At 42.7% G+C, this 22,693-nt stretch overlaps 1 protein-coding gene across 9 annotated transcripts; it reads left to right on the forward strand.

Moving 5' to 3' along the window:
* Positions 1–1,620: 1,620 nt before the first annotated feature.
* LOC133487516 (cytosolic 5'-nucleotidase 1A-like) lies at positions 1,621–21,897 on the forward strand. 9 transcript variants are annotated; one of them, XM_061794207.1, is made up of 8 exons: positions 1,621–1,768; positions 9,166–9,255; positions 9,377–13,841; positions 14,882–15,049; positions 16,435–16,564; positions 17,685–17,807; positions 17,910–18,094; positions 21,237–21,897. In XM_061794207.1, the coding sequence occupies exons 3-8, from the start codon at positions 13,719–13,721 to the stop codon at positions 21,570–21,572; spliced, it is 1,065 nt and encodes a 354-aa protein (XP_061650191.1). In that variant the 5' UTR covers positions 1,621–1,768; positions 9,166–9,255; positions 9,377–13,718; the 3' UTR covers positions 21,573–21,897. The 9 variants fall into 9 exon arrangements, with proteins under 9 accessions (XP_061650191.1, XP_061650190.1, XP_061650187.1 ...); XM_061794205.1 differs by lacking the exon at positions 1,621–1,768 and having other exon boundaries at positions 3,129–9,255; positions 9,377–9,443; positions 11,250–13,841; XM_061794206.1 differs by having other exon boundaries at positions 9,166–13,841.
* The last annotated feature ends 796 nt before the right edge of the window (positions 21,898–22,693 follow it).

Raw genomic sequence — 22,693 nt, forward strand, 5'->3', positions numbered from 1 at the left:
TTGCCTTTTTTGATGTGGCGCAATCACAGACAAAGTGGTCGCCTGGTAAAAAGGATGACAATAGACATGGGCTGATATGACCTTTGACCCTAGCTATTTCAGACGCTCTTTGTGTGATAGCATTAAATATCAGCTTTGATATAGTATTTGACTCCCTAAAGGTTTGTGAGTCGATAGAAAGTGCTAAAAGTATCCTCTGGACTTGGCAGAGTACCCGCCCCTTCCTGAGGACTACAATTAGAGTCTTTGGACTCAATCCCTAAATGCAAAAGTATTTGTACACTTGTATTTCAATTGTATAGCTTTGCCGTGATTCATAGCTTGATTTTTATCAGGCATCGGGGTTGATACCTGCTGGTTTTAATTTCTTGGTGGGCTCGGGTGTGGGCGGAACAAAGGCCATTCAGGTCAGATCGCGGGCGGATCATGAACAGCAATAAAATTAATCATTACTAGCAATGTTGTAACAGAGTCCTCCCAACAACAGTGTCATACGATCCTTTGTCCCACATCGGCAACGCGGCGGAATGGTCTCCAGTTGTTTCGATGACGTCACACCAAGACATGGCGGCGTATCGATTTTGGTGATGTACAAGGGGCGTTGCCAGGGCAAATAGTTATTGACGGATCGCTCCAAAGCAGATTGATATTATTGTTAATGACTGCCAATTTCATTTTCTTGAGCAAAAAATACATAAAGAGAACTTGTTAGTGAAACATAAGCCATATGGATGCTATAAGTCATTGAACTGTACAGCGTATATATACATAGCAAAAGGCCTATGTGGTGCATTGCCTATATTTTGCGAAGAGTGGTAGAGTGTGCATCGGTACTGTGTTGAGTAAATCAGTTAAAAAAAAAAAAAACTTACATTGACATTTATGCCCCTTTGCAGGCATCCTACAGGTGCATGTGTGCTGATAATATCAACTTCACTTTTTCAGGCTTTTGAATTGAGCAATTAGATAAAGTGCATCTTTGTTCTTGGAAAAGAGGGAGGATAACATTTTGCAACATCCGCTAGCTTGTGCTGAGTCTCTTGCCTCTGTTTTATATATATATATATATATATATATATATAAACAAAAAACAAGTTGGTTGAGTAATATTTCTACCATTGTTGACGGATGTCTTCTACCTGGCCCTGCTGCCATTGTGTGTTTACATAACGAGGCGGTGCGAAGAAGGACCACAAACACACTTCGTGGTGTGTGATTCCTGAGGCATTCTTCCTTATCACTGACCTCCATTTTGCAAATGTAGGGCACACAATAAAGGCGGAAGATAAATAGGTTTATCTTGCGGTAACTTCAAGCTCACTGTGTGTAAATGGCGAGATGCAATGCAATGAGATTTGTGGCGGTTGCATGCCGGCTGGAGGAAGAGGCCGCCTTGTCCTATAACTTGCTCAACACTTTTACACTCACTCACCCTTCCCTTTTGTCTATTTTCTAGAGGCTGACGGTCAAGGAAGATGTGGGGAACACAAGTGGGAAGGGATGCTCACGGACCTGTGGGGGCAAAGGCACACACAGGTTTAAAGACACTTTCTCTAGTCATACGCTAACTCTCTCTCTGCCTACTGACCCACATTCCAGTAGGATTGTGTCACTGGAACAGAACCGGCAGCTACCGCTCACGGGCATGCGAGTCATAATCTTTATCCCCCGTTTTACTGTTCATCCCTGTCCGCCTCTCCCACACTCTCCTTGTTTACATCTATTTTATGGACTTCCGATCAGACAGCCCCACTTTGTTGCTCCCCAGGTACGTGTGTGTGTGTGTGTGTGTATTTGTTGATCTGGGTTGTCATACTTCTTCGCTGCGTTCCTTGCCCTCCCCATCCGAAGGTCAGCTTTACATAACAGTGATGATTCAGTTGTAACATGCGGCTTGTGTTCCTCTTTCACTGTTAAACTGCCGTTTGGCTTGCGATGGCATTCAGTTCATCAAGACCAAATAAACACACTCGGCCTCACAGGTTGCTGTTTTGGCACCTCTTGGACGGATTCCGGGTGGTTCCCACTTTCCTTAGTCAATGCCTTACATGACATGAAACAAAATCAAATGGTGGGGTTAGTCTGACTAGCGATGGGCATAATAATTGATTAAACCTTAAAGTGAACTCTGATTGCAATGACATGTTTGGTATGTAGGATCTCTTTTGACTTGAGTAACATAACAATAAGATACAACTTTTGATAATCATTTCCAGATTTATATATTTTTACAAAACAGAATTCCAACATAGGCCGCCATTGTTTTTTCGTCACAGTGGATTCTGTGATGTCAAATGGGGATGTGCCCGACGTCCGGAGTTTTTAGCAGTAGCCACAGTAGCAGCCCCTGGCAGCGATGAACAATGTTTCAGTTCGAGCCAGAGTGCGATCAGGGAAATGAGGAGATACACATACCGATATGGGTATCCTTCCGATCAAAGTCAGCAACCGCTCGATTAACGGATGTCTCGGAAGCATTTTCCTGACCGATTATCCTGTAGTACGGAGTGATTTTTACTACCTGATCTGTTCGGAAAACAGTCGCAAATCTTTATGCGTGTGCCATGGGCTCCGTGATTGTGACATGAAGTGGGTCAACGGCCAATTAGGTATCTTGCATAAACTTGCCCTGTTTCCGGACACAAGTAGAGGCGCAAGTGGTTGTGTTGAGTGTTTAAGTATCAAGTCATACAAGTAATACACAATAAAAATGACGAGGAGAAGCGTTTGCAACTGCAAATTAGCTACCAGATAAGCTAACAGTTAGCTTAGTTGCTTTGATTCCTACTACTGCTACGAATGATACTTTTCGTCTTCTTTGTGTTTTTATGTCCTTTGGATTTGGCTGTCTGATAGTATGCTTCAAAGGGTAAAGGGTACTTTTTTTTCCCAGGTAAAACACGGTAGGACAAGTAGCATTCTTCAAAGTGACATTGCCAACTACTGTACAGCACTTTTTGAATAAATATATATATATATAAATATATAAATAATGCACATTTTAAACTCCTATTCAAATGTTCTAGGAACATTGTAAATACTCAACTTCATACTTTCTTTATTAAGATCTTCAGTTTGATTATTTTTTTAGGTTAGTTTTCCATTTCATCTTTTTTTTTTTACTTTGTTTATATTTGTAGCTTTATACCTCTTGATGTGCAATTATTTTATTATGGTGTGTGCAATTTACCTTTGAAGAGCTTCTAAAGTCCTGGTTTAAGACAGCTGCATTTCACTGATAAATGTTATTTGACAAGGTTTACAATGACAATGCAAGTTCCTACTCTGTCTTATTTGAACTTTTATCTTATCTACTGGCCTGGTATGTATACTGCAACATTTTTTCATCATTCTTGCAGGGCTACAGGTGTTGAAGCTGGTCTATAACTATACTTCTAATATAGTAGCAAAAATGTGATATACTGGAAACAGAGCCTATTATGCCATGTGACATTTGGGTGGGTTTGTATACCTGGGTAAAATACAGTTTGGAGTTTTACTTAGGGTTATGTAGCCATGCCATGTCAGTGCAGCAGACCTATCAATTTGCCTGTCTAATCTGGAGATAATCCTAATCCCGTTAGTGTAAACACTACTGGCATCTGTGCCTGCAAACAGCAAGGCGGTCATTATAATGAACCTATCAAAAGATCCTCAAGGTTTCACATTGAGTGAGTGCTCAGTGGCTCGCGCTAAACTCCCTCAAATTGCTTGTGACACAATCACACTGAATGTGAACAGCTTCTGCAGGTGAGCCACTTACAATAAGGATGCGCAACTCATTACAAAATCACATAATCATAAATAATTACAGTGGTACCTTGATGAAGTAGTTGAATTAATTCCGCGACCCCAATTTACTCGTATCGTCCCAACAACAATACAAACAACAGCAGCAACAGTAGCATTGTATGTGTGCCTTTAAGGGGCATGGGCTAGTGACTGACATCTTGGCCCAATTTGGCTCTTTGTACTCGCGGCCGACAACGCACACATTGCATCACGTGACCCATGAATTGCCCCACGCAGCACCTCTGCGTAGCTTACCGACAAAAATTGTTGCTGGCTTCATCAGGCTTCATCAGTTCATGCAACAAGGCTTAGGACCGACTACCCTAAGTTGGCGTGGAAAAACAACTATTTATGCTTCAAGTTGGAGGCACGCCCCGAACCACGTATGCTATCATTCTTTTGGAATGCAAAAAAAGGACTCAACTCAACTCAGGCTAGTCTGTCCTAACTACGCCTTGTTGCATGAACTAATGAAGCCTGCTTGGATGAGTGGCAGAACAGTCCAGTTGCGATCAATTCAGTGCCCTGAGAATGAAATGACCTGGATGAATGAGCCTCGAGAGGTGGTAGAAATGTTTTGGGGAAATGAGACAATCGATCCTAGACGATGTTATTTCATGGGGACATCTGCTAAAGATGACGCCACGTCACAAATGAAATGTCAGCGTTACTCCATAAATACTAGTATCACCACAAATATCCTCTTTATTTTTTATACTTGTTAGCACATCTGCCTCACAGTTCTGAGGACCAGGGTTCAAATCCCGGCCCCGCCTGTGTGGAGTTTGCATGTTCTCCCCGTGCCTGCGTGGGTTTTCTCCGGGCACTCCGGTTTCCTCCCACATCCCAAAAACATGCTTGGTAGGTTGATTGAAGTCTCTAAATTGCCCGTAGGTGTGAATATGAGTGCAAATGGTTGTTTGTTTCTATGAGCCCTGCGATTGGCTGGCAACCAGTTCAGGATGTACCCCGTCTCTCGCACAAAGATGGCTGGGATAGGCTCCAGCACGCCCGTGACCCTCGTGAGGATTAGCGGGAAAGAAAATGGATGGATGGATGGATGGATGGATTATATAACATTGTTATATAGCATAGAATTTAATTTATACTGCTGCCAAAATGTACATAATGTACTTCTGAACTTCATCATATGATCATCTCTGATGATTTCCCTTGCAATGCATTTGAATGTGGCTGTGGTTAGGGTAATTTGAAGCTCAATAAGTAATGAAATTAAAATATGATTGCATACTTGACGTGTAAAGAGGATCATGTTCGTGATTTGCAGGAGAAGACGACAAACTTCTCAAACGTGACTATAAAGACTGGCAAGGAGTTTGAAACATCTGCAGCAAACTTCCTGCTAACTTAGGTACATCCCAGGCCTGGCGGGGCATATTTATTTTTATGACAGAATCAGTTACAGTAACTGCAGGGACAAGCCATTTATTTGGCATGGAGATAAAAACTATATCATACTGACAGTTATTGAGAAGAAAGTTGCCTGACGCAAAACTAAAAAGACATTAGATTATGTGGCAGCAACATACAATGCTGTTTTATTTTTTTAAATGTTAGTTGATTACACTGAATATAGCAGCATGGTGGCCTAGTGGTTGGCACATCTGCCTCACAATTCTGAGGTTCTCAGTTCAAAACTCCACTCTGGCCTTTGTGTGTTTGGGTTGTTTATTTCTGGGTACCTTCTCCAACATTCGCAAAACATACAGATTAGGCTATTTGAAAATTCTAAAATGTCCATCGGTGTGAATGTGAGTGTGAACGTGTGTTTGTCCTTATGTGCGCTGCAATTGCGCTGGACTGCGCTACGTTCTCGGCGTACCCCACCTCTTGCCAAAGGTCAGCTGGGATAGGCTTCAGCTCACCCGTGACCCTAATGAGGACATGCTATATAGAAGATGGGTGGATGATTTTTTGGATTATATACACTGTATATATAATGGAAATAATAACATCACAGTGAAGCGGCACACCTCTTGAGCTAGGGGGTGGTGGTGACTTGCTCAAGGGCACGTCACCAGTAGCCAGGGACCAGACTAGTGTTTTTTATATGTGGCTTTTTTTGTTTTGTTTTTTTTGTCTGTGACAGGACCGTTCCATATCTGTTGTTTCAGTTTCATAGGAGCTACTGCCACCACAATATTATAATTCATCACAATCTGTTACAATATACTGGTCAACCTCCTATTTCTGATATAAAAATAAGTTTTGGGGATGGGGTGTCAGAGTGCGAAGATCAAGCATTTGTTAGGCAAACTTGTTGACGGGGGCAATTGAAAGTTGTTTACTGCGAGGGGGTGAGCTCGGATGTGTTTCGTCTGTGTTGCTCTTCGTGGGGGGTCGGCTCCCAATGGCTGCCACGTAATTCGAACCCTGATAACATTTGTCTACCAGCCAGTGAAAGCAATATTCTATTAGCACTAGCATCAAGGATAGCATTTAGTTTTTACGTTTTATCATAAAGACCGTCTGTCTAATATCTGGCGTACTGTACTGTTATAATTGACATGTGTTGTACATACAGTATGAGCAGGGAGGGAAAGGTCTGCAAAGCATTATACAGTATAATCAGGCACTAAATGCACTAATAACTAGCAAAACACTCAAAACAATCAATAAACCACTTTAATACCACCTGTCAGACAAAGGGAAGTAGGCTACAAGATCTCCAAAATAAATGTTTCATGCCACAATCCAAAGAAGGAACAAATGAGAAACAAAGTGAGAAACTAAGTGATTGAAATGCGGCAGTTTGGAAAAGGGCACAAAGTCAGCGAACTACAGTCAGAGGCATTATCCACAAACAGAGAAAACTGGGAACAGTGGTAAACCTTCCCAGCTCGGCCAACCAAAATTATTCCAAGAGTGCAACGCCTCTTCCAGGAGGTTACAAAAGAATCCAGAATGACATCCAAAAAACTTCAGGCCTCTCTGGCCCTCACTTAAGGTCAACCAGAAGAAAGACACAGGGCAAAAATGGCATCCATGGGAGAGTTCCAAGACAAGAATCACTGCTGACAAAAAAAGAACACAAAGGCTCATCTCAGATTTGCCACGAAACAAAATGTTGATGATGCCCAAGCTCTATGGAGAAATATTTTATAGACAAAATACATTTTTTGAGGGTCTGCGGCCCACTGAGTCTGATATGAAATAACAGCATTTGTTAAAAAGAACATAATGTCAACAGTCAAACATTATGTTGGCAGTGTGATGGTCTGGGGCTACTTTGCCAATGCAGGACCTGGACGACTTGCTGTGATCAACAATAAATTCTGCTGTCTAGCAGACAATCTTGCACTCGAACATCCTGCCATCAGTACGTGCCCTCAAGCCCAAGTGCTTTTGGGTTTTGCAGCAGGACAACGACCTCAATTCACTAGCAAGTACAGATTTTTGTAGTGGCCACGTCAATGTCCGGACTTAAATCCAATTGAGATGATGTCATATGACTTTAAACAGCCAATTCGTGTTCATAAACTCTCCAATATAACTGAGTTAAAACAATTCTGCAAATAAGAGTGGGTGAAAATTCCTCAATTGAGATGTGAACGACATCACGGGTTACAGTATCACAAAATATTAATTTCTGTTATTGCTGCCAGGTGTTGCACAACCAGTTATTAGGTTCAGGAGGCAAACTGTGTGTGATAGATACAGAAGAAAATCATACTTTTTCACAGCAGTGCATACACAGCATAAATACTTGACAATTTACAGTAAAAGCAAATTGCACACATTTAACACCTTTAGGGGGAACCCTCCAGCACCAAATGCTATTCAATTTTATAATTTTTTTATTTCTCTACAATAAGGTGGAACAATGTATGTTGTGCTAGAGGACGATAAGTATTAACAAACATGGAAATACATTGGAACTTGTTGCTGAGGACTGAGAAGCAGTTAAATTCACAGCCACTCTGCTTTGTCAGGCAGCAGATGTTCCATTGTTATGCTCGGCGGTGTAAAGTTGCCTCCGCCAAAGTTGGGACTTGGGACATCTTTTGAATGTAGCCCCATTGAGTGCTGTCACCACCAACCCCCAGCGCCTTCTGCACCCCCAAGCTACTGAGGCAAGGGGGATTTGCCCTCCCCCCACTCCACTCTAACCCCCTGCAGACCTCATCTTTGTCGTCACGCAACCATTAAAACCATTAAAGCCTCCACCCCCACAAACACGCTAGGTATCTACTTTAGTGCTTGTGTTCTTTGTGCCCCCCTTAGCCCCCTAATCAGATGAACCCCCCTCTCCACCCCCGCCACCACACACATCAAAAGCCAATTTATTGACCAATTACTGCATTGTGAGAGTACAGGGGACAGTGTATTTGCATCCAAATGCATTTGAATGCTTCCAAAGCAGATACACTCTGAAACTCATGCAGTGTTTTTGATCAGATTGGAACCGTTAATGGAATATATGTTGTGTATGTACCCTTGGTCTGTAGCCATCAGGGACTGCCACAGTGGAGCTTCTCTAATAAAAATGTGTCCTGCTATACAACCTGTGTATTAAGCACTGAAACCTAGACTATTACAAGGCCCAGGAAACACACAGGCAGCACACATTTCCTGTTTTTGTGTTGAGCCAAATGGAGGCAGGAAGTGAGACAAACTGCGGTTCTGTGACTTTGACCCGCAGACACGAGTGATCTAGAAGTGCTTGGCTGGACAATCGCATTTGAGAAAAGCAATGGAAGCAAATCAAATTAAATCACTTGAGTGCTCGGTGGATACTTTTAGCGGTCTGTGCGCGACGTGTGACCTTCATGCGGTTCCTCTCCCTCGGAGGGGAGCAATCACACATCTCAAGACCGTGTATCAGAATATGTACATGTACATGTGCAAATACTTTGTTACTGTACTTAAGTAGAGGTAGCTAAACTTGAGTATTTGTTTTTCTAACATCTTTTATGCTCTTACATTTGAAAACAGATATCTGTGCTTTTGACTTTTTCCAACTTCCGCGGATGACGCCAATGTCGTACAAAAGATGTCAATCGAGAGGTGAAGTCAACCACAAGTGAGATCTTGATTGATTGAGATCTTACTCTCGCAGCACGGGAAAAAAACAGGGTCAACAGCGACATGGAGAAATGTGACCCAGGAAGTATTACCAACGAAAACAAGATATCCCTCATCGATTGTCTTATTTCAGAGAATTGTTTCATGTTGTCGGCTACAAAAATGATTTGTGGCAAGTGTTTTGTCTTACCAGCTTCTGGTGTTTTATATTTAGCCATTTGATGTAAAAAACAAACAAACAAAAAAAAAACATTCAAGTAAAGTGTATTGTTTCCGTTATCGTTAGCTAAATTCGTTTTTTGTTTTTGTTTTGTTTTGCTCATGCAGGAGCTGTTGTCAGTTCAGTTCAGTTCTGATGATCCTGTCAGAATTGAGCTTGCAGGAAAGCTGTGTCCAGTGGCTAATAACAAACTGGAGGTATGTTTAAGGCTCTAATAGACATTCACAGTCTTGGGGGTGGGGCTTCGATGAGGGGTAAGTATATCCTCTTTGTTCTGGTCCACTCCACTCACGCCTGCTTTTGTCTCCACCCACTAAGAGCCCATCTCTCAACCGGAAGACGGGCGTTATTTTGATCGGGTGTGTTTCCAGGGCAACCAGTGCAGGTAGTGTAGAGTTGTTGAGCCACTACAGCTCATCTGTTTTTTAATTTTTTTATCTTTTTTTTTTTTTGGTGAGTGTATTTTGGTCGAGCATTTCCCGCCACTGAGGCGGCAGCGAGGGAGGGGCGTGGCCTCAGGCGGTATGAAGAAAGGCAGCCTCCTCACAGCCTCGCGCCAAAATGCCGGCGTTATTTAAATGAGCTCAGTGGGTGCGGCCCAACTGTCTCCGTGTCCTGTAAACCCCATGTGAGCTTCAGTTTAGCGGTCACAGCACAAAGCCCATACAGGTCTCATAAACAAAACAAAACAAACATTAACTAATGTTCTCCCGTCTTTCAGATAAACAGCAGAGTCTCTTGTTTGATCAAACTTTTAAAAATAACAACCTTTTTTAGATGATTAATAATATATCTGTACATGATGTGCTTGATACGCATCCAGCAGAAAAAAAAAAGTGAACCCCCGTTTATCGCGGAGTATACACGCTCCAGACCCACTCGTGAAAGCTGAAAATCTACGATAGCCTATGGCGAGACAATAATAATAATAATAATAATAATAATAATAATATATACATAGTTTAACCCCTCCTACACAGTTTAAACACATTTAAACTTATTAAAGCACACTTAAACCTATTAATGCACACTTAAAAAAAAAAAAAAGTATTCCTTAGCACCTGTTCTCACCTTTCTCCGTCAGGAAATGGGAGGTTATCTTATTATATCACTTTGAGGAAATGAAACGCTAACTCTCACTTAGATTGTTCCACAAATAGGAGGCGAATCGTACTTGCCTCGAGCTGTTTATGTCACTCCCAGTTGAATTTTACTGTAAAATTAACACATAAAACAAAATAGAATGAAACATTATATATTCAAATGTCAAAATGTTCAACCAAACAATATAATTTCGTCTAAAAAAAAAAAAAAAAAAGTCCGCTAGCTTAATGCTAACATATAATGTAAAAATCTGGAGACAGGCTAACGGAAATTAGCATAGTTATGCTGCATCTACAGTACATGCCGTAGAGCTCAGTTCTGCCTGGCAAGTTGTGGCACAACAACTTGGTACCAAAATGAAATGTTGTGCCGTGAACAACTCTAAATTCAGTTGGTCTCTTAATCTCTTAATGTAAGAAGAGCGTGGTTGTGTACCTGCTCAGTGCTTTATTTTATGATCTGGTGCTATATAAATAAAATTGATTTGTATTTCATTGAAGTATTGAAAGCATTTAGACTTCCTTGTAAAGTGTACAAATGCATTAGGAAGGCAATATGGCGGAGGTTTTGCGAAAGATGAATAGCGATGTACACAAAATGTAGCTGTCAGCACGAGGAACTGGTGGTTAGCAAGTCTGCCTCACGGTTCTGACCTTCGGGGTGCAACTCACATATCAGACCTTCCTGTGTGAATTTGCCATGTTCTCCGCCTGCTTACGTGAATTTACGCCAGCTTCCTACCACATTCCCAAAACATGTATGTGAGATTTATTAAGGACTCTAACTTGTCCATACGTCTGAATGGTTGTCTGCCTGTATGTGCCCAGTGATTGACTCATGGCGACCAGGATTCATGGCCTTTCACTCAAAGAAGCGCCATGGAAAATGGACGGGTATTAGTTATTCCAAAAATAATGAAAACCAAAAAATTGCTTTTGTTTTTTGAATTTGGGCAATTACAATTTAAGCTGATTGACCAAATCCATTCAACTACATTGTACAGTACAACATATACATAAACTTCCTCCCTTGTTGGGGCTTTCCTTCCCTTTGTTTTTTTTTTGTTTTTTATTTCTTTTGTCTGCAGAAAGAATGACCTGAAGAGCTGAGCGCGGCAGTTGACATACTCGCCTGTCCTCTACTGCTCTCTAGTGGCTGCAAAACACATCTCAAAGCACATCAAAATACGCACTTTTTAAAATGTCTGTCTTTTATTATTAAATTTTTTCAATGCAATCTTTTTCACTGCATGCCAATACTTGTGTCTTTGTTATACGTGTCTTCCTCGCCATTGCTTATTGTCCATAGTTAAAAATGAAGAGACACACATACACTATTGCTTCCTCATGCTGTTCATTATTATTATATTAATGAATTGTATTTTTTAGAAAATTGTATTCAGCATATTCATTCATGGTATTCTAAAATCTAAGGGACTAAGACTGCAAAGCTGAAGCTACATGTCTTACATGCATCACATTTCCCCATTTTTCAAAGGCAATGTTGTACTGTATGTATTATTCCCGTAAAATAAACATTAATGTATTTGTAATTTTATGTCATTAATAATTAAAGTAAAAAGTAAGACACACACTAGGTAGACAATCGACCCCCCCCCCCCCCCCCCCGCAATATTGCTTAGACCAGGAGTGTCATTTACGTCGTTCACGAAAATAGGGCCCATAGTGTCTATCCCCAGCAGTACAAGTGCAGTAAGCCTGGTTGAAATGTAGATTTCATTTCCAATGCCCTGGATAGAAAGGCACGGGGAGAACACGCAAACTCCACACAGGCGAGGCCGGGATTTGAACCCCAGTCCTCAGAACTGTGAGGCAGATGGGCGAACCAGTCGCCCACCGTGCTGCCCTGTTGGTTTTCATCAGTCCAAATTTCTGTCCTTTTTTGTTACACCCCTTTGAATGATAACTGAAATGTTCCCTATTTGTCCATCAACGAGTTGTTGTTAGCCTGTGGACAAAAGTATAGGGACACACATCTTTGTTAATTAATTCATTGTATCTGACCGGGGGAACCGAGGGGCTACTACGGATTCAGAATTGTCTGTGTATATTTTATATGTGATCACATGTGGTTCAAATTGTCTAAGCTTGGAACAGTTCTTCCAAAAATAAATGGTAAAACGTTTTCCAATCTTAGTGAAGTTAGGAAATCTTTTCCCCCTCATAGATTCAACGTCTAAGATTCAAAGACCGAGGCGACAGTCGTGTATTTAGGTATTAAAACGGATTTTAAACAAGATTTCAGCCATCCTAAAGACCTAAGACTAAGTTGCAAGGGTTAGGCGTTGGTGACACACAGAAGTAGTACAATTTGTTCAACCTTTTTATTCCGCTGTGTGACGAACAAAGCAGGAAATTACACATCCTGAGTAATTCATCTACAGTTACATGATTTTACTGGCTGCAATGGTGTCACTTGTGGAGCATCATTTAAAGGATTCTAAATAAATGGAGATGTCTACCAAGATGTCTACTCAGCATCTTCTACCCAGAAGCCCTTTCTGTACTGCTCTAAATTGGTTTGTAGTTAAATTAAAAGACATTTAATCTCTTCAAAGCACGTTGTGCACTTTCATCTTTGTTTCATGGCTCGCGTATGTGTTTATCTTACTGATGCACATGCAGCGGTGTCAAGGTACACTAATACGAGAGCTGCAGACTACTGTAATATGTCGCTTCCTCTCATTTACGAAACTAGATAATGTATGTAGTTTACAAACGTCTCAGTTCTACCGCAGTGCATACTTCAACCACAATGATAAAAGTCCTTCAGATCGCATTGTGCAGGTGTACCTAATGAAGTGGCCAGTAGGTCTACACTGAATGCTGTTCCCAAATCCAATCACATCCGAGATGTAGGTGTCGCTCCCAGCCAGTCTGTGGCTGTTGCCTGGCAACACCAAGTGCCGCTTTGGTGGCAAGATCCTGCAGGGGCTCACATAAGAAGAGGTGAGACAAAATCAAAAATGAGCCGGGAGGGTGGGTGGAGCTGTGGGGAGATATACAACAATATCTTCATGTGAACATATCAATTGAATATAAAATATATATATAAGAACGTTGAAGGTATTGTGACCTTGCTCAACTTTGACACATCAGTCATCCAATCATGCAACAAGCGTCTGTCACCCTCAGTCAGATGCTCTGCTGCTGCTCCAGGGAAGTCAACACTGAAAGGGTTAAAATAAGGGGGAGGGCGCCAAATGACTGGAAGTCACTTGTGCGGATGAGAGGAAAGAGAAGCATAGAAGAAGTCCAAGAAATGGTGAATGCTCAGGATGCTGGGGGGGAGAAGGGCTGTCAGGAATGTGGATTTTCCTGGAATGAGTGCACATCTCTCGCCATTCTTTCAGCATGTTATTCCTTTCCGGAGTGTTCAGCCGTGCTGCTGCTGTCTGACTGATCTCGTATGCTGAGTGCATGGGGGCTCGGCTCAAATCGTGAATGTGCATGAGTGAGACAGCACTTTGGTGGCAACTCCTGGCACACTGGTAGGACGTGAAAGTACCAGAAAACTGTGTTTTTTTCCCCCCAAAATGAATTTGAGCAATGGAGAAACTTCGACCGTCAGTGGACAGAACAAAAATGGTCCAAGTGGCAGCTGGGAAGATAGCAAAAGACTTGTGAAGCCCTCCACTCCGACTCGGAAACCTCAACCAGTGAGTATACTTTCAATGCCTTACGCTGTTCATTTTTCAATCTTTAATTTCCCTTTTCTCCACTTGCTAAACAAACTGGAAAATTTCATTGCTTTTGACATTTCAAAAAGCCTGCATGGGTTATTTTACAATCTGCAAAGATAAGAAAAGACAGAAGCCTTTGATTTTAATTTGCGGGAAAAACAACCGCATATCAACAGTATCACAATAGGGCCAGCTCTGGAACAACAAATGACTCTTAGACAAAAGACAAATAGAGAGCGGTGAAGTCAAGCGCGGCCGTTATCTTGATTGAATGACATGTTGGTGTCTTATAAGGTAGAAAACAGGAACCGGGGAGCATTCACAATGAAATCAACAGATGAGCAGAAGCAAGATATTCCCCACCCATGGTCTTATTTAAGACAATGATTTGATGTTGTCGGGTGCAAGAATGACTCGTGGTGAATGTTTTATCTCGTGCCAGCCTAAAAACCACCAGCGTGTGGTGTCCCAAAATTCTCTAAAAATATCTACATACAAGTAAGGTGTATTCTTTCAGTTATGTTTTTTTTCATTAGCACTAGCGTTGTTCAAGGATTAGTATAATTGTCAGACCAACACACACATTTACACATGATATGGAACTCGGGTGGTGGAACGGTGAGCGACCGGTTAGCACATCTGCCTCACAGTTCTGAGGACCCGGGTTCAAATCCAGCCTCGCCTGTCTGGAGTTTGCATGTTCTCCCTGTGCCTGTGTGGGTTTCCTCCCGCATCCCAAAAACACGCGTGGTAGTTGGATTGAAGACTCTAAATTGCCCAGAGGTGTGAATGTGATTGCGACTGGTTGTTTGTTTTTATGTGCACTGCGATTGGCTGGCGACCAGTTCAGGCTGTACTCCGCCTCTCGCCCGAAGATAGCCGGGATAGGCTTCAACACGCCCGCGACCCAAGTGAGGATAAACGGTACAGAAAATGGATGGATGGATGGATGGCACTTAGGCCACCTCTGCAGTTGACAACTCAGAAAAAGACTCATGCACTCTGTCACTTCTCAGCCCAAACCCGAGAACGCCATCACCATCGCCGTGTCATCGCGGGTGCTCTTCAACATGGAGCGGGAGCAGCAGATCTACGAGCGACAAGGCATGGAGGAGTATCTCAAGTACCAGCTGGAGCATGAAAGCGAGCCTTTCAGTCCTGGCCCTGCCTTCTCCTTTGTCAAGGTCAGGGAAAGCCCCAGTCGACTACAATGCAGCAAAATGACTGGTTGACTGTTTGTCAGGTCAAACACAGACTGATGTGTTGAGGGTGGGAATCACAAAGTAAGTCATCATATGAGACTACCGTCATTCATACCTGTAAGTGTAACACAACACTATACAGTGATTGTGTGACAGTACTGTAAAAATGTACAAATGATTAGCAACAATATGTAATCATTTGAGAGTGAAGCAACATCTAAATCACTTACACGAGAGACTACTGTCCGTGTTTGGATCCCTCCATGTTTTTACTTCCTGGATGTGTGGGTACACAGATGAACAGGCAAGCCAAACTCTGAGTCAGGGGATTTAACGACTTATTGAAATATCAGCAACAAATGACTATGATAAAATACAGTATGCTGTATTGAGCGTCTAAGTTGAATATAAAATGCAAACAGGGACATAAACATCTGTTAAATCGCTAGCTAATTCAACAGCCAAGTTTACCAAGTAAATCGCGTTTTTTTTTAAATTTGCAAGCCAACAAACTTATCATCTCACAATATACATCAATAAACATGGCCAAAAATGTACACTATATAATGAATTTACAGCCATTGCCAAATGGCTGTAGCCACAATCAGTGCCAAACAAAATAGAATGTCGCTATCTAGTGGTCTACAGTGGAATTACACCTAAAAACAAGCACAGGAGGCAGAACATCAGTGGCATGCAAAGAAAGCTCCGGTGCTGACCGGGGTACAGAGATGAATTTTATGCCCCCAGAAAACTAATCGTCGAGGAGGAGTGGGGAGCTGGCTGAATCGAAGTCTTGGAAACCAGTCGTTGACGGGCCACACAAAATGGTGTCGCGGGGCACATCTGGTCCCTGGGCCTTGAGTTTGACAGCCGTGACCAGGTGGAATAGAGACTTCATTGAGAAATTAACACCTTTCTAATCTTACAATTGAATAGCGAGCCCTGACTATCATCGTATGGTGCAGATACAACAAAATTGGGGTGCCGCGCAATAATTATTGAGTTTGTGTTATCAAGAATAAAAAAATAGAATAGAAAATATATGATACACTACAAAAATTCTTTCAAACAAGACTGAGTTATGCAGTGCAAATGGGAGTAAGGCACACTGTGTTGAAGTGCGAGGGGAATGCACCTGTTTGGATTAGAATAACAACATTCACCACTGGTGGAATGACAATTCAGTCAACACAAATATGCTTCAAGCTGAGCCCTCGCAGAGTGTTTGAACATGCTGCTTCGTGCATGTGGGGGTGGCGAATGAATAATAAGGATTAAAGAGCAAACAGAAACGTGCAGCCCCTCCGTGATTCAGACGTTTGGATATTATTTTCATTTGAATGTGTCCTTGGTCATGTTCCCAGGCTCTGGAGGCTGTCAACAATCGACTGCGGGAGCTTTATTCGCAGAGCGAGGAGCTGTTTGACGTGGTGCTCGTGACAAACAACCACGCGTACGTGGGCCTCCGACTCATCAATACCATCAATCATCATCGTGAGTTACACGACACGCACTATACGGTACGCACGCAGCAATAAGAGGACGGTTCGACCTTTCCTTTTACAACTCCAATTCCAATGACGTTGGGACATTGTGTTAAACATAAATATGAGAATACAATGATTTGCAAATCATGTTCAACCTATATTTAATTGAATACACTACAAAGACAAGATATTTAATGTTCAAACTGATAAACTTGATTTTTTTTTAGCAAATAATCACGAACTTAGAATTTTATGGCTGCAACACGTTCCAAAAAAGCTGGCACAGGTAGCAAGAAAGACTGAGAAAGTTGAGGAATGCTCATCAAACACCTGTTTGGAACATCCCACAGGTGAACAGGCTAATTGGGAACAGGTGGGTGCCATGATTGGGTAGAAAAGGAGCTTCCCTGAATTGCTCAGTCATTCACAAGGAAAGATGGGGCGAGGTTCACCTCTTTGTGAACAAGTGTGTGAGAAAATAGTAAAAAGGTTTAAGGACAATGTACCTCAACGTACAATTGCAAGGAATTTAGGGATTTCATCATCTACGGTCCATAATATCATCAAAAGGTTCAGAGAATCTGGAGGAAGCACTGCATGTAAGCGGCAAGACCGAAAACCAACATTGAATGCCCGTGACCTTCGATCCCTCAGGCGGCACTGCATCAAAAACCGACATCAATGTGTAAAGGATATCACCACAAGTCTGTACAGAGCTTATTGTTTTCAAACCTTGGTTCACTTTTATTCCGCTGGAACTGATTATTTTATCTATCTGATTCATGATCTCACAAGACTAACAAAATGAGACCAACTTGTTGACCAGCATCACACATTTATGAGGGGTGGTCTAAGACCTGACCCAGGATTACCTCTCAAACACACTCCTGAAACTATCTCACACACACTGTTGAATTTTTATTTTTTTGCTCACGCATACCACTGAAACGCTCTCACACACGCTACTGAATTCCTCTCACACATCATACTGAAATACAGTTGTGTTTGAGCAGTGTGTATGAGAGCATTTCGGTAGTGTGTAATAAAGCGTTTCAGTGTGTGTGAGAGTGTTTAGTGTGTGAGACGTTTTCAGTAAACAATGTCCATTCTGTCTGCTTGTCTTTCAGACTTACTGATCGAGCGCTTTTGTATGACTGGAGGAAACAGTCCCATAGGTTACTTGAAAGCCTACCACACAAACTTGTACCTTTCTGCTGATTCTGCCAAGGTGCGAGAAGCTCTGGAAGAAGGTCAGTCAGTGCAAGTAGCATTTTACTTGCATCCTCTAATACACACATTTGAATAGCCAGTGACAATAGGAGTGTGTGTGTGTGTGTGTGTGTGTGTGTCAGGGATTGCAGCGGCCACCATGTTCACCCCAGAGAAGATGACGGAAGTGTCGGAGACTCAGCTTCGCGTCGCCTTTGACGGCGACGCTGTCCTCTTCTCAGACGAGTCGGAACGCATTTTCAAGGCCCACGGACTGGACAAGTTCTTTGAGCACGAAAAGGCTCATGAGAACAAGCCTCTGGACCATGTACAGTATACACACAGTGAATGTTGATGGGTAACAGGTTCTTAAGTACAAATAGAAGTCATAGTTGCAGGTTGAGTGCAAATAACATAGCACCACTTTAACTAAATGCTATTTATAGCCATTTACTGGAGAAGGAAGGAACTTCTTTGGTTTCTCAAAATGGGGGCCACACATTTCCATATACAACAGTAAAACCATAATATAATTCCTCCTACCCAATCAGAGAAGAAAGGTCACGATAATTATGAAAATGTTATACTAACTCTTTGTGCTGCTACGTCAATCCAATCTACCCAGGGCCTTCAGAATCAGTAGTGCTGACCGATGTAACTTAAAACTATATTAGTAATTAGATTGCTTCTCTCAATAAATAGATTTCACATTCTCCTCACAAGGCACACAATATTGTCAGCATTCTGAAATGCTCCAGTTGATGGAGGTGGCACAATTGCATGTTGTTATACTGTTTTTGTACACACTACTCACAAAGTTATTTGAAATTTCAGGATGAGTCGAAAGTGCACTTTAAATTTTACAAGAGAACTTGATTTGACTTTATCTAAGCTTTTGAATGCAGTTCTGGTGCAGTTGAGGTTGACCTGAAATTTCACCCGACTGCCCGCTATCTCTAACTTGTTGTGTGCAACGTATTATTGATGGTTTCTAGAACTGCGACGTGATAATTATGGTATTAAGATCAGAATCAGAATCAGAATCATCTTTATTTGCCAAGTATGTCCAAAAACACACAAGGAATTTGTCTCCGGTAGTTGGAACCGATCTAGTACGACAACAGACAGTCAATTGACAGAGAACACTTTGGAGACAGAAAGACATTGACAAAAAAAAAAAAAAAAACACTCACTGAGCAGTAAAGGGTTGCTAGTTATCTGGTAATGCCGGTACATTTTTTTTTTTTTGACAATTTTTTTTTGAGTCCTCTAGCACTTAGAGCAGTTCGAATGACTAATATTGCAATAGTCCGGTGCAATGAACATTGTGCAAAGGGCGCCGAGACTTCAAGGAGTGTATGCGGTTTAAAGTGACGAGTAGTGCGATAATCTGGGACAATGTTGGTTGTGGAAATGTTGCAGATACTGCTCAATCAGTGTGCAAGTGGGGCAGATGCTACTCTGGCATGAGTGGCCAGTATTGGTCAACAACAAATAGTGCAGCGTGGCGAGACAACTATAGTGAGTGCACGAGTAATGTATAATTGGCCCCACAGAAATGTGACGAACTCAAGTCAAAAAATTGCCAGCATGTTGTAATGGAATTGTAGGTTAGGTGTTTAAGAAGTTGATCGCAAGAGGGAAGAAGCTGTTGGAATGTCTGCTAGTTCTCGTTTGCATTGATGTGTAGCGCCTACCTGAGGGAAGGAGCTGGAAGAGCTGGTGACCGGGATGTGGAGGGTCCGAGAGGATTTTACACGCTCTTGTCTTAGTTCTGGCAGCGTGCAAGTCCTCAATGGTGGGTAGGGGGTTACCGACAATCCTTTCCGCAGTTTTGATTGTCCGTTGCAGTCGGAGTTTGTCCTTTTTTGTAGCAGCACCAAACCAGACTGTGATGGAAGAACACAGGACTGATTCGATGACCGCTGTGTAGAACTGTCTCAGCAGGTCTCACTTCAGGTCCTGAGAGATTGTAATTCCCAGGAACTTGAAGGTCTCGACGGTTGACACAAGGCAGCTGGACAACGTGAGGGGCAGCTGTGGTGAAGGATGCCTCCTGAAGTCCAAGATCATCTCTACAGTCTTGAACGTGTTCAGCTCCAGGTTGTGTCGGCCGCACCACAGCTCCAGCCGCTCCGCTTCCTGTCGATATGCAGACTCGTCACCGTCCTTGATGAGGCCGATGACAGTGGTGTCATCTGCAAACTTCAGGAGTTTGACAATCGGGTGCGCTGAGGTGCAGTCGTTCGTGTAGAGAGAAGAGCAGCGGAGAGAGGACACAACCTTGGGGCACCCCAGTGCTGATGCTGCGTGTGGATGAGGTAGCCTGCCCCAGCCTGACCTGCTGTGTCCTGCCCTTCAGAAAGCTGTAAATCCACTGGCAGATGCCAGGTGAGACGCTGAGCTGGAGAAGCTTGGATGAAAGGAGTTCAGGGATGATGGTGTTGAACGCTGAGCTGAAGTCCACGAACAGGATCCTCGCGTAGGTCCCTGCACTGTCGAGGTGTTCTAGAATGAAGTGCAGTCCCATGTTGACTGCAGCATCCGCAGACCTGTTCGCTTGGTAGGCAAACTGCAGGGGGTCCAGCAGGGGACCTGTGACACTCTTAAGGTGGTCCAGCACGAGACGTTCAGCAGGGGACCTGTGACACTCTTGAGGTGGTCCAGCACGAGACGTTCAAAGGACTTCATGACCAGAGATGTCAAACCGACAGGCCTGTGGTCATTTAGACCCGAGATTGCAGGTTTCTTGGGGACTGGAATGATGGTGGAGCGTTTGAAACAGGATGGTACTTCGCACAGTTCCAGAGATCTATTGAAGATCTGTGTGAAGACTGGAGCGAGCTGGTCCCCGCAGACTTTGAGGCAGGATGGGGACACATGGTCTGGGCCTGCCGCTTTGTTAATCTTTTGTTGTTTGAAGATGGGCGGCACGGTGGCCGACTGGTTAGAGCGTCAGCCTCACAGTTCTGTGTGGAGTTTGCATGTTCTCCCCGTGCCTGCGTGGGTTTTCTCCGGGCACTCCGGTTTCCTCCCACATCCCAAAAACATGCATTAATTGGAGACTCTAAATTGCCCGTAGGCATGACTGTGAGTGTGAATGGTTGTTAGTTTCTATGTGCCCTGCGATTGGCTGGCAACCAGTTCAGGGTGTACCCCGCCTTCTGCCCGATGACAGCTGGGATAGGCTCCAGCACGCCCGCGACCCTAGTGAGGAGAAGCGGCTCAGAAAATGGATGGATGGATGGATGTTTGAAGATGCGTCTCACATCCTGTCCATGGTTGGTTAACGCAGAGGTCAGAGGTGTGATTGTGGTCGGGGGTGCGGCCGGATGGGTGTGTGGTGTGAAACTGTCTTTTTCAAATCTGCAGTAGAAGGTATTCAAGATAGATGGAATAAATCTGAAAAAGTCCCTCCTGAAGACCCAAGTACCAAAATGATTACACTGTCCTCTTCCATCTTGCTGCAGGGCCCACTGAAAGGCTTCCTGGAGGCTTTGGGAAAACTACAAAGGAAGTTTTTTGACAAAGGCCTGCGCATGGACTGCCCTATCCGCACATACCTGGTGACCGCTCGCAGTGCCGCCAGTTCCGGTACCAGAGCCTTAAAAACTCTACGGTCGTGGGGCCTGGAGATCGACGAGGCTCTCTTCTTAGCAGGGGCGCCCAAGGGACCCATGCTGGAGAAGATCAGGCCGCACATTTTTTTTGACGACCAGATGTTTCACGTGGAAGGGGCGGCCGAGCTTGGCACGGTGGCCTGTCACGTTCCCTATGGCGTTGCGCAGAGAGCTGCAAAGAAATGACTTCTTGAACACTTTGATGGAGAAACACTTGGAAGGAAACTGCTTCGGCATGATGGTGGATCTGCTCCAGAATGTAAAAGTTATTTCAGAAAATCTATGCTAATGTGGATTCAAATCATTGCACATGAAAAAATTGGATTTAATGTCAGACTCTATAACATTTGTTTTGCTTAAACTTAATGTAAATTTGCTAAATGTCATTGTCATTTTGCGGATTTTTATTTTGATCTTGCATGTTAGTGGCATGTTGTTCATGTGGTTGATTGTATTTTACCATTACCAATTTGGTATGTTGTGAAATAAAATAAAATTAAAAAAACATGAATATATAGTTGTCTCATTAAAATGGAACACATTTTGTATATTATTATCAACACCTCATTTCTGCTCATTGTCTCCCCTCATCGTTTTGACCTTTACCTGCCTTTCATCAGCAAAATGAAACATGCTAAACTGCCACAGACTATAATGACAGCAATCATGAACTTGATCTTTTTTCAGTAAAATCATCTGGTAGGAAAAAGACAAAATTTGTTCAAGACGTTTTTGTTTGCAGTACTCAAAACAGGTTTTAAAAGCTTTGTTCCCTCACCACATGGGCAGACCAAGCAAACGTTTCTAGTAAAACAAGGAAGGACAATCGTGCAGTTAGTAGTAAATAGTCTTGGGGGGCAGAAATTCCAATTCCAACAGTCCAATTATGATTATGATCATCATTATTAAATGTTAATGACTATTGTATAATAAGTGTACGTTTTCAATACAGTATTATGTAGTTGTGAATTATCTATGAAAACAAATGTTTCACTCAACTGAGTCATTTATGGCGACAGACACCAACTGACTCCTACTGGGTTAGCATTTTCCATTATTTACTGCTGGTTCCCATGGTGTCCACAAAGACAGGACACCTCCCGTCACAAACAATGAGTCACAGCCAGGCAATGAACATAAAAATGAAGCAATTCCATAAAACTAAAAAAGGAAAGGAGCCCTTGAGTCTCTTCATCATACTTGTCGTGGCAATTATATGACAGCCTCTTGACATTTTGCTTTGAGCTTTGAAAATACAGGTAGATACTGAGGATGATGAATGTGCCTGCTTTATATTTGCTCAGAGA

Source organism: Phyllopteryx taeniolatus, chromosome 13 (genome assembly GCF_024500385.1).
Source record: "Phyllopteryx taeniolatus isolate TA_2022b chromosome 13, UOR_Ptae_1.2, whole genome shotgun sequence".
Lineage (NCBI taxonomy): Eukaryota > Metazoa > Chordata > Actinopteri > Syngnathiformes > Syngnathidae > Phyllopteryx > Phyllopteryx taeniolatus.